The sequence below is a fragment of the Xenopus laevis genome, chromosome 1S, assembly GCF_017654675.1.
Source record: "Xenopus laevis strain J_2021 chromosome 1S, Xenopus_laevis_v10.1, whole genome shotgun sequence".
Classification (NCBI taxonomy): Eukaryota; Metazoa; Chordata; class Amphibia; order Anura; family Pipidae; genus Xenopus; species Xenopus laevis.
The window spans coordinates 140,587,106-140,600,192 of NC_054372.1; the positions used below are offsets into that span (position 1 = coordinate 140,587,106).

Genomic DNA, 13,087 nt, shown 5'->3' on the forward strand with positions numbered 1-13,087 from the left:
CACTTCTGGCAATCAACCTTGGAGTATACAAAATATTTTATTAAATAACTGTCAAAACTTCAGGGTCTTACACCATGTATGTTTCTTGATTCATGGTCAATACCAATAAGTACCGAGGGTCTTTCATTAGATACAGCCAAAGATTTAGAGGAGTCGATGAACATGTCAGATTCGGAAGTCAAATTCCTGTCTTCAGGCTGAGGCCACAATGAAGGCACAAGGGCAGGCCCAGATAACTGCAGTCCAGCAGAGAAGAGAATTTAGATCAACAGCGATATCTTCAAGCATGACAAATGAGCCACATGCCAATCTCCCACCAATGATGTTTGCTGGTATTTTCAAAACTATTCTGGAAATGGAATAATCCCCTGGGGTTTTAGCCAAAAAAAAAAAAAAGCACACCATGCAGCAGACTCTAAATGATCAAGAGGCAGCAATAAGAGATCTATATCAGAAACCAACCAAAGTATAACCCAACACACATTTAACAAAACTGCAATCTCCAAGGCTCAAACCAGCACACAAAACAAGAAGGAACCTGCCTTATCAGGGAGAGAGGGGCTTGGAAGTGGCCAAACAGACAATGCAGGGCTACAAGTCTGGGGCAAAATCATCTGCAAGGAGATCACAAGTCACAAAAAACAGAAGTGTCAACAGAACTAAGAAATTAAGACTATTAGCCAAATTAAGAGATTAAAATATGCTATTAAAAGGTCAAGGCCAGATGCCAGCACCCCTGTGACTAAGGAAACATTTATGAACCATTTATTACAAACCAATGTACAGGAATTATGATAATATTTGGATGGGCCATCTGACAAAACAAAAATTCAAGCATGCTCATGGGATTTCTAAAAATAAAATTCATCAAACTCCCTGCCTGGATCGGTGGAAAAAGTGGAGTATCATCTGTCTGACAGCCAACAGAGATGAAGGACTTGTTTGGAGGTAAAGTTTTCAAAGGAGATGGAGGCAAATCCCTGTTTGTGGAAAACTCTTTGTGATGAAGAGGAGGAAGAGGCCTTGACAAATCCTGATAATCATCACCAACTGCTTTCCAGGAAGGAAGTTGTTGAGGGTAATATGGAATGAAAGCAGGGGACTGGAGAGGGGGTAATGGAGGTGGAGGAGGTACACAAGCAGAGGGTTGTGCTGGGGATGTTGATTTCGACACAAGTCTGGTCCTGTGTACAGTGCCAGGAGGAGATGAATTGACAGAAAAGTTTTTTCTCATTAGTTGAGGAGAATCTGGAGGTATAATTATCTATATGAGGGAAATAAAGAGAAGTAAATAGGTTGCATTGATTTTATTAAAAAAAAATGTGCTTTGTCACATTAATTTAGGAAGTAAAGGTTAGAATTTATAATTGAGTGTAGGTCAGTAATATTTTAGGAAATGGTTGCACATGCAATGTCTGAGGCAACAAAAGCTCATGTCCCTAAAGTGCCCTTTAACATCATGCACTTAGCTGCACTGGCAGGTAAGACTTTTGTGCAATTACTCACTGTAACTAGGCAAACAGGGCCAGAAGTCTCCAATTTCCATTTGATGGGTGAAGTTACTTCCCTATATACTTATTTAACAGATGTGGGGAGAACATAAAATACAAAGCAGCAGCTGCCAATCTAGAAATATGTGAAAATCCCATCAGGTCCTTTCCATGCAAAAGCCATCCAGTATAACAGACAAGGCCCAGGCCAAAAGTCCCCTCGCATTGTTCCGGTACCTTCTCAATCTGCTGCTCTGAAGGCAACATATTTTTAGAAGGTCTAGATGTTATAATCACCCCCTCTGTCAACCAATCATCTTCTGGAGTCTTGCATGTCTCCTGTTTATCTATTCCAAACCGTCCATGCAGCTCCTCAATAAGGCGATCTTGTGAGGGGTTCTTGTTGTATATGGCTGGGCCAAATTTCCTTCGAGGAGAGAGGTCACGATACATTGGGTGCACATTGGGAATTTCTTTAGTTCTTTCAATAAGTGACTTCATCTGAACAACAAGGCACAGTATTACGGTCAACAACCAACAGAAATATTCAATATTACCTTCCAAAGCAAAACACAGGATCTTTAACAGCAAACTGCATTCGCTGAATAGTACACTAGCCATTTCTGACAAAGACATATTTCTTAAAGTTGCAAGCATAGTATAATATTAGACATTAGTCCAAAGTCAAAAGATCATCTTGGATTCCTATTACACAACATGCAACTTGGAATGTTTATGGAAAGCATGCATATCTTGCCATGCTCAAGGAAAAACTACCACACAAAGAGCTTGCCTGCCGAGAAGCAGAGATTCTTTCACAGGTTGATGCTTCTGGAGAAACTATCATTTGGGATTCTTGCTCCCAAAAATCTTGAATGGCTTTGGGGTCAGACAGAGAGTCAAATTCTAAGGGTCTCCCAAGCTCACCACTGATAGTACTGCCTCTAGGAGATTCCACACTGCACACAAGACTACTTTCCCCACTTAAAACAACAGCATTTTCTGACACTAAACAATGATTGGACTTGGTGTCTGGTGGAAAACTCTTCTGATCCACGGTGAGGTTTACGTTTGGCTCCACTATAATTGAACTGCTTTGATTATATGCTAAGAACTGCATGTCATGCTGGGGTTTGTCCTGCACATCTAGTAAACTACTAGATGCAAAGTCTTGTACTTCATTGTGCATCCAAGAAAATGGATCAAGCCTCTTCTCCAGTTCAGGCTTTTTCTCAAAGTCTGGAGAAGACACATTATGTTTCGGACTGTCTGCAATTGGGTTGCTTTTAAGCTGCAGGTTCTTATCTGGTACAAAAACATTGCTCTGCTTCGCACTTGCAGGGATCTGCATGAAAAAGTCTTTTCCGATAGAGGCTATTGATTTGGATAGATCTTCTTCAACAATATGCAAAAAAACTGGAGAGCTGCAGATATTGGTTTCATGTGAGTCACTGTCTGGCATAGTAGTTGCACCCAGCAATTGTGGAGGTGAGAACGAACAAGTGTTGTTTTTATAAGGTTCAAAAACGGATTCTGAAAACGTATGACAAGTCTGCACAAGAAGGGGAAAAATTCATATAAATTATAATAAACTTTACAGAAATGTTTCAGATTTATGGGGCGATGTAAAAAAATGTGTAACACTTGCAACAGGTCTAGTCATCTATATCAATGAAACCGCAGGTAATATTTACAGGTCACCTGTTTAAAGGAGAATAAATGGTACAATAATTGGGGGGTGCCAATGTTTAGCACCCAGGGCCAGTGCCCCCGTTAGCAGAAAAATGCACCGTTTTTTTTGGTTGAAGTTTGGATTTTACTGTGCATGACAGGCAAAAGCAGGAACAGGATTCCTCTGTAAATGGAGGCTGGTGCAGTTTTCTGCCAGGGTATAAGGTAAGTGATTAAAGTCATTGGGTAGTACCTAACATTTGGAACCTACCTTTTCTTTTCCTTTAAAAGCTAAAATCGTATTGGTTTCTAAGGGTTACTGCACTTGGCCAAACTTTATGCCCTTTATTAAATATGGGGGAACATTTTTACAACCAGTAAAATACAGTAACTGAATAATTACTTCATAATTCTTATAAAAAATGGCAACAGGGTTTTATACTTAAATAAATTACACACGAGTTATAAATATCCTGTAATTTATATTTGTATAAACTGTGCTTAGTGATGCCATCAGTTATAATTGGTGTGCAGTGATATAATTTGTGTCATATGACTCACTGAAATTAGAATGTAAATGAGGATATTAGAGGTCACCATGGCGTTTTGTGACCTGTTGCCGTGAGCTGTAAAACAAGTTTGTATTTAGGTCTGGTGCAGATTTAGTCACCAAATTTAAGCCTGTCACCTTCTTTTAGCGATTGTCACATGAGTAGACATTCTTGCTGTCCTGCGCATGTGCCAATCACAGAAGAGATGAGTACTTCCCCCAAGAGCAGGGCCACCATCAGGGGGGCACAGCTGTACCGGTCCCAGGCCTGAAGGGGGGCCCCGGCTTGGCTGTATTACACTTTTCAAATTAGCCGGGCCCCCCTTAACAGCGCCGAAGGTCACGGTGCAGCTGAAGATCCAAAGCCGCAAAGACCTGCTGCTGCTCACATTGCTGAATTGTCACTCACTAAGCTCCATGCAGCAAATACACTCTCCTGCTCTTCCGGTACTGTTGCTGCTGCTGGCAGGCTGAGGCTGATGTGGGCGTGGAGAGAAGGAGGGAGGGAGGGAGAAAGGAGCAGAAGTGTTTAATCCTGCAACTCCAGACTGAGCAAGAGTCAGGTATTGTAACATTGGCACTGGAAGCCTCTCTTTCCAGCCTGTATTTGTGTAATTATTTTAGCACCAGCCTAGTGTTGCTGCCATTCTATCCTAGTATGTCTGTTGTACTTATTATTTGGCAGATCTTTCTAGTGATCATGTTGCTTGCTTATTCTATCAGTTAATAAAAAAGGTTACATTTTTCTAATAGAACCATAAGCAGCATTACTAAAGAAATAAAAAGCCTAGCTTGAAGGTCAGTTAAAGGGGTTTTTCACCTTTACATTAACTGTTAGTATGATGTAGAGAGGGATATTCTGAGACAATTTGTAATTGGGTTTTTATTGTTTGTGGTTTTTGACTTATTTAGCTTTTTATTCAGCAGTGCTGTTATAGGGCCAACCAACTCTGGTCTCTCTCGGTCTCTCTCTCTATCTCGGTCTGTCTCTCTCTCTCTCTCTCTCTCTCTCTCATTTTTTGTTTAAAAAAACTTGGGTATATTATTTCCTATATAATGTCACAGAACTACAGCTGCCCAGAGTGGAAACCGTCGTAAGAACTGCATTTGAAGGTTGTTTTGTAATTTACCGCTGCAGTTACCCAAAGCGAGCAGTCAGCACTTTGTTTCTAGTTATAACATCTACTGGACTGCTTACAAATAATTGCCAACTGTTTGCCATCAAGAACCTATGCTAGCAAATTAGCCCCAATGTCTCCTTTTCTACAGCTAACACACAATGCAGACAACACACCATGAATTGCAGAAACATTGCTTTATACCCAATTTGTCTTGCTAAAAGTGAGGTGGATAATTTTCCTTTGTAAATGATTTATGTATATTTTAAATATATTTATGTACGTAGTAATGTACAGCAGTTCCAGTGAAAGCTTGTGCAATTTACCAGTAATAAAGAAAAAGCCCATAAACTTTGTAAAATTTAGATCATAAAAATGTCCCACTTCATCTTAAAAAGAATGATCAATAACTTTAAATAGAATACGATTAACTGGTTTCTGAATTGTACTTCAAAAATAAATAACACTTTAGGTGACTTGGCTGGTGCAAAAAAAAACAAAAAAAAAAAAAGAAAACGATTATTTTCTGAATCACTAATATACATGGGCAAAATGTCTTCTACATATTTTTCTAGCCTGCCTAAGCATGGGCTAGATTTCTTTGTAGTAATGGATGAATAATACACAAGTTAAATTACAGCATATACCATACCTTGAAATCAGAGAGAGAAGCCATAAGCTCATCTAGCTCCCTGGTTGCAGAAGATGCAGAGATCCGGGTCTGATGTTCACTTGAATTGTCTTGTTGAGGGCTGCTTATATCTCCTTGAGACATTATGACTGATGCACTGTTAAAAAAAAAATCATTATTCTATACATTATTAATGCTTAGAAAAGACTGGGCTAAACATAATCCAGAGTGAGGGAAAGAAAGCATCAAATGGTCTTGTCACACTAGCAGAAAAAATCATGGAGATACTTACACGGGAGGTGGAACAGAGTTTTCAAGTTCATCCAGAAGACTCTCAACACTTGGACGGACATCCTCTATTCCTTGTGTTCCATTGCGATTTGGCTTTTCGGATGATGGCTGGACATTTTTCATACAAGCAGATCCAGAGCTATCTAAGGCACTAAAAAGAGGTGCAGGGGCCACTGGCTGAGGCATGCTTCGGATTAGATCATCTTTGGGATAGAGAGAATGTATCATCTCTGTCAATCACACAGTGACAGGATCTCATTTAAAATAATAAAATCCTTTTTAAAAATATCACTATTTTATGCAAATTAAGTGGAAATTAAAATTCGGTTTCTATTGCCTAGTACAAACAAGCTAATTTAATTTTTTTGTCACAAAATGTCTTCTCTCCACCAGCAGAGAAACACAGATCCAGACTCGTGTGTGAGGATGAACAGAATTGCAGTCTGGCCCGAGTACACAGTGACAGATTCATAACATTCATGACTATTTCTGCACACAGGAGCAACAGTGTTTTTCAGAGAAAATGCGGAAATCATCCAGTGTGTGCAGAAACAGTTTCCTGATTGCAGCACATTGCTGTATAATGAAATATTATGAAAAGGCATCCAAATTGTAACAGTGTTCTATGCTTGGCTGATCTGCAAGGTTGAAACAATGTATCAAACTATAAAGAACAACTGGAGCGAGGGTCAGGGATCCAGATAGCCTGAATGCCTGTACCACAACTCCCAGCAACCCAGTTCAGACTGCCACAGCTAGTTTAAATAATTATTGCACTTGTGATCCCACCCCATGATTTAAAATATAACCTTTAATAAAGCGGTTTAAAAATAGAACACACCAGTGAACGTTATGCCACAACCAACAGACCCACTGCATATAATAGCGCAGTGCTCGACCGTGTCCATAAAATTAAAAACTGCACAGGTGGACGTGTGATGGTACTATAAGCAGTACCTTAACATATAGTGAGCCCTTCAAGTGAGGCAAGTATGTCGCTAAATTAGACAGCCCCCCTCCCATTCCATTCCCATGCGGCGAACCTGCCTACCTACGTTGGGACCAGTCGGAGCTAATCGCACAACCATCCACCTATGCTGCTCTACGCGTTTAGCCGCATCAGCGGCTTCTTCAGGGGCATAGGTGTATTGCTGTTTAATGTCAACACTCAACACAAAATGAAAATGAGTAAAGTTTAGGGCTGAAGTCAATGATGAACAATATTGGTAAAGCCCTGGAAACATGTTATAGCAGGTATGGGATCATATATCTGAAAACCAGATAAAGAAAGCTCCACTTTTGGGAAAGTCCACCTCCTATCCTAAAGGTGTTAGTAATAGACACATACTGGCACGTAGAGAAGCGCTGTTTTCACATACTTCTTTAGGGCTGAAGGTGTCAATAGACATACTGACGTGCCAGTACAGTAAACTAAAGAAGTATGGCGTCACTACATGCCATTACGTGTCTATTGCCAACACCTTCAGCACAAAGGCAGCAGTATAGACCAAGTGGCAGATTATTTCACTAATGTGCCGAAATATTACAGCTACAATTACTCGATTCATGTAATTTAATGTTAATGGTTCAAAGAATGTCGGGCTGAATGGTCGACCCCCACACATTTTCACCTCACCAAATCTGGCCCTCGTTGCAAAACGTTTGGGCCCCCCTGGTATAAATCAAACCCCCTCACCCCCCCCCCCATAGCAGAAGTTAAAAGCGGATTTACAGAATTGAAAAACCAAACAACTTCTACAGGTATGAGACCTGTTATCCAGAATGTTTAGGACCTAGGGTTTTCCCGATAATGGATATTTCTGTAATTTGGATCTTTATACCTTAAGTCTACTCGAAAATCATGTAAACATTAAATAAACCCAATAGGCTGGTTTTGATTCCAATGAGGATTAATTATATCTTAGTTTGGATCAAGTGCAAGGTATTGTTTTATTATTACAGAGAAAAAGGAGATCAGTTTTAAAAATTTGGATTATTTCATTATAATGTAGTCTAGGGAGCCATTCTGTAATTCTGAGTTTTCTGGATGACAGGTTTCCGGGTAGCGGAATTTTTACCTGAAGACAAGCTGCTGGTTGGGGCTTCCTGTACTGCATTTAGTTCCAAGAGAAGACGGTCCAATTCAGACAAATTGCTGCCAAATGATGAACTCATGACTGTAGGAGATGGCTCTGCTGATCTCTGTTTATTGGGAAAACTGCAGCAAGGGAAATAGGGAAACAAGTGACCAAAAAGTGAATGCTTAAAATGTGTAGGTGTGGAATGGTAATATTTACCTGTACACATGTTCTTCTTCACCAAAACTGGGTGAGCCTGAAATGTCCTTGGCACCAGAAGAGCAATACAAAGGGTTCTGAAAGGAAAATAAAAAATAAAAACAATTGACAATAGTGAAAGGAGAATATTAAAGGAGAATTCAACCCTTTTATAAAAAAAACCCGTAACCCCCAACCCCACGGAGACCCCCCAAGCCTCCTCCACCCAGCCTAACTGCCCCCCCCGCCGAAATGCCCCATACATTTTACTTACCCCCTTGGCTCAGATTATGGCATTGCAGTTCCACGCAGCCATCTTCCGGGTCTTAGGCAAGCTGAGTGGGAGATTGGCATGTTGGTGCATGCACAGTTGGAGCAATTTGCCGGTTTAGGAACTGCGCATGCGCCAAAAGTAGAGAAAATTGCTGATGCGCCGGAAGACACAAAGACCGGGAAGATGGCTGCGTGGAACTCCGATGCCAGAATCTGCGCCGATGGGTAAGTATAAAGTATGGGGCATTTCCCCGGGAGGTCTGCGTGGGGTACAGGTTTTTTTCTTTAAGGGTTGAATTCTCCTTTAAAGGGGTTGTTCACCTTCAGGCACTTTTTTCAGTTCAGTTGGTTTCAGATAGTTCACCAGAACTAAAGTTACACAGCAGATAGCAGATAAACTCTGTAGAACATAATGGTGTTATCTGTTATCCACTATTTAACCTATGCCATATAGCCATATTTCCACCATTGCATATAGAAAACCGATCAGTTTTACCAATGCAGGGTAACCGTACTTTAAAACACTTTCATTTTTTGGTGTTACTGTTCCTTTAAAGCTTTTTGGTATTATTAAACAGTTTTTTTTTATCAAGCATGATGGAGACGAAGTAAAAACTGGCATTGCCATTGTTAACCACACAATATTTAACCAAATTCCAATATAGCTTGAATTTATAATGCTAGATGTAAAATTAGCTGCCTAACTTACTTAAAGTGGACCTGTCAACCAGACACAAAAATCTGTATAATAAAAGTCCTTTTCAAATTAAACATGAAATCCAATTTCTATTTTTTATTAAAGCATTCATAGCTATTGTAAGCTCATTTTAAAATCTCAGCTGTCAATCAAATATTGTCTGCCCCTCCTCTATGCCCTGGGCACAGATGCGGGGCAGACAGGGCGCCATCAGAAATCGCAGGGCCCCATATGAAAAGAATTCCTGGGCCCCCTGGGCTGTGCCCACCACAAGCCCCACCTAAAGGTCCGCTCTCCCCACCCCACACTAATAAAAAAAAAAAAAAAAAAAAAAAAAACCACACATTGGTGTGTATGGTTCCCACATGTTAAAAAAAATATTGGTGGTCAGGGCCCCCCATTGAAAAATATCGGTGGCTAGGACCCCACATGGGGAAAAAAAATTGGTGGCCAGGGCCCCCCTTAAACATCCATGTAAAAAAAAACTTGCCCCCCCCAGAAGTTTAAAAAAAATGTTGTGCCCAGGGCCCCACCACACAACAGGGACCACAAAGGGTTACGCCATGTTGCACTTAATTCATTAGTGTGGCCCACCTGCTGTCAGTGAGCTGCCAACTACAGAAGGGAGGAGGGGAGCCCAGGTGGCTGCATCTTCTTCCAGTGACAGCATTTTCTTCCCTTCTTGGTCACAGAATTGCAAGTCCTGGTAAAGCTGCATGGTGATTGGATGAGCTGGAGGAGAAGTTTAAACCTCCGCTATCCAATACCTGAGCAACTCAACCGGGACTTAAACTCAATGACCAATAAGGGGAAGTAATGCACAGAAGATACCTCCCCTTGTGCGAAGATACCTCCCCTTGTGCTCCCGCCCTGCCTTCCCGAAGTCAGCAGCTCTCAGAAAGCAGGGGGGCCCGGCTAATCAAGAAAGTGCGGCGTGGCCAGGCCCCCCTTACCCTCGGGGCCCCCTACAACTCTGCCCTTGTCCCCCCGATGGCTGTCCTGGGGGCAGACAATTACTTTCACTTTCCATTCAGCACTTCTTAGATGTCACTGCTCTCCACATATTACCCCGTTCTCTTTACCATTTAATTGTGTAGCCAGGGCATGGGGTGGACATCAGGTCCCCCATTCTGGTGCACAAACAAGATTCTGAGATGACACAAGGCTTATTGTCTTAATAAGTGTCCACAAAATGGCTGCTGCCTGCTTGCTATAACGTTGAAATTCCAGACTGAAGGAAGATTCAGATAATTTATTTTGTGTAATTAAAGTTCATTTTGCTTGACTAATGTGATAATAGGATTTTGAATAATTTTTTGGGGTGACAGGTCCCCTTTAACAATAAATACTGACAGGGACCTGTATGCCACAGTGGACCGAACTTCTTTTTCAATGGAAAAAAATGTAAAGCACACCACCTAGTCTTCCACTGTAATGTAAGTTAATATTTTGAATATAATCATTTAGATCTACCTCCTGCTGGATGGGAGTGTTGTTTGTCCAGGAGTCTAGTGAATCTGGTAAAGTCCCATTGAGAGTCTTTGCTGCTGGTGCAGCAGGTATAGTGATTTCTTGATATGTGTGACATCCACTTGGAAAGGAATATGGTGTCTCTTCCGCCAAAAATACTGGACGTTTGGATATATGGGAGGTGGTAGATTCCAGGTCAGCCAGCAATGCATCTATAAGGGAAGCAAATAATTTTAATAAGAGCAATAAATAATCTAAGTATCAAATTGTTACTAAAGTACAACTTAAAACAGGGCTGGTGTTCAAACTTATACTGTGGTTACCTTTAGATACTTACAAAGGGTTATCTACTTTCTGTAATTTTTTTCCATTTTCTGACTTTCTTTTCAAATACATTTTGGAAAAGAGCAAGTAAACCGTTTTTTTAAAAAAATAAATAAATGTAAAAGTACCATTCTGGGGAATACATTGATGTATTATAAAAAAAATTGCGATATGTTGATAGATTTCTCAGCAGCATCTGTGGAATATTAGCAACTATTGTATCTAACAGCTGCCATTAATGAAACTCAGGGATTCTGCTCGGCAGGGACAAATAAATGTATCAACTAAATGTATCAATTTAAACAATTAAAGAGTCGGCAACATCCCCCCCCTCCCAGAGTTGCTTTATTTAGAAGGTGAAAAATGAAACTTTACACTTCAATATTAGAAAAACAGTCACAAATAGAAAGTAGTTGGAAAAAGTCTTAATTTCTGGTTAACTATCTGAAACCAACTGAACTGAAAAAAAAGTGCTTGAAGGTGAACAACCCCTTTAATTTTGCACTTTGTATGACTCCAATTTAAGAAAATCGGTCCCAATCCGTTACAAATAAACGTTGGCTGCACAGCACTGTTTAAAGGAACACTATAACCCTGAGCAAGTAGGTCTCTACATAAAAAAACTCTCATATGTAAGACACTTGATTTAGAGTGCACACAAACAAACCAAGGGCTCACATACGTCACATGAGCCAATTAATGGGAAACGGTCTGACTTTTATTCCTACACTTTTTCCTGTTACAGATAGAGCTGGTCAGGTGATCTAAGAGGGAGCATACCAGCTACCACAAGAAGGGGGGTAGCTGCAAAAGTGCAATATTAACGGATATATATGTATATATGTATATATAATACAAAAAAGCCATGAATATCTTGTAAATTATATCCTTATAAACGGTAAGTTCTGATGTCATCAGTTATAAACTGTGTGTTCTGATGTCATTTCTGTCACGACTCACTGAAATTTGGTTAAGTGTTCATTCTGGAAGTATAGTTTTCTTTTAACAAATACCTAATAATGTAGCTGAACCCCCCTAATTCTTTGTTCTAGAAGGGTAGTGAAATTGGAATTGCATAGGCTTGACCGCACCCTTGGGTAATAATTCCTAATTTAAAGTGGAACTTAACATGTTCCTCTGGATTTATGATTATTGTGCAGAGGTTGTTTTATTTACCAATACACTTCAGCCTCAGATTCCTGCCTGAAACATCCAATCATCTCACACTGATAATGAATCACATAATACAAATCGTTTAGGTTACCTTCTGTAACATGCTGAATGCATATGTTAGGAATATTCAAGTGTAGAAAAAGCCCTGCATGCCATCAGCCTTAAAATGTCAATAACCTGCTGCTATTCCTAAATTATCTAGGGGGAAGCCTCTTAGAGTGGGCCTTGGGGAAAAAACACCATTTCCCTTTCCCAAAATATCTTGCAAATTCAAGTCCCCTTATAAAATATACCTATTTCTTTCAAAGGGTGACTTCTTTTATTAGGTTTCAAATATAAAAAATCATTAAAGGGATTCTGTCATGATTTTTATGATGTATTTTTTATTTCTAAATTATACTGTTTACACTGCAAATAATTCACTCTACAATATAACATTTGATTCCTGAACCAGCAAGTGTATTTTTTTTGGTTGTAATATTGGTGTGTAGGCAGCCATCTCAGGGAAGTTTATCAGAGCGCAAGTCACATGACTCAGCGCAGCTGCAAAACAGACAATATGTCTAGCCCATATAAGATTTCAAAATTAAATATAAAAAAATTGTATTCTTTTGAGAAATGAATTTCAGTGGAGAATTCTGCTGGAGCAGAACTATTAACAGATGCATTTTGGAAAAAAAAAATTTTTCCCATGACAGTATCCCTTTAATCTTTGGTAGAGGTACGGTGGTTGCAGTAACAATAACGATTATACTTATGAGCATAAGCATATTTTCATGGCTACCTAAACAAACTTGAAAAGAACCGTGTTGAATCTTACACAAAGTAACATGTCTTGGACTCACTCTTACATTAATAAATTTGTGATTTTTGCTTCTGCTTAGCCCATATCTGGTAGCAAGTTTCCCAGCCCAACTACCACCATGATGTTAAGATATTAGAAAGCTTCACTTGACTATCTCTTGGCAAATGTATTGAATATATTTATGAAATACAACTTTATAATGTTCAATAATTGCCCACAAATGTGTCTCCTTTTCCAGTATATTCTTGTGTGCAAAGAGATTTGATGCCTACTAACTTCAAAAAAATCTACTTGTGGATAAAATTTGCTCCTATTACA

General features: G+C 39.8%; 1 protein-coding gene across 6 annotated transcripts in view; it reads right to left on the bottom strand.

The window, feature by feature from the left end:
- Positions 1-13,087, bottom strand: part of pxn.S (paxillin S homeolog) — a 53,704-nt gene that overhangs the window by 6,843 nt on the left and 33,774 nt on the right. For 2 of the 6 annotated variants that reach the window (XM_041573562.1, XM_041573555.1), the window contains exons 2-9: positions 10,471-10,679; positions 8,049-8,125; positions 7,830-7,969; positions 5,753-5,954; positions 5,482-5,617; positions 2,284-3,042; positions 1,728-1,991; positions 177-1,264 (exon numbers count right to left, since the gene is read on the bottom strand). In XM_041573562.1, coding sequence (XP_041429496.1) covers positions 755-1,264; positions 1,728-1,991; positions 2,284-3,042; positions 5,482-5,617; positions 5,753-5,954; positions 7,830-7,926 — 1,968 coding nt within the window. In that variant the 5' untranslated portion in view covers positions 7,927-7,969; positions 8,049-8,125; positions 10,471-10,679 and the 3' untranslated portion in view covers positions 177-754. 6 annotated transcript variants of the gene reach the window in all.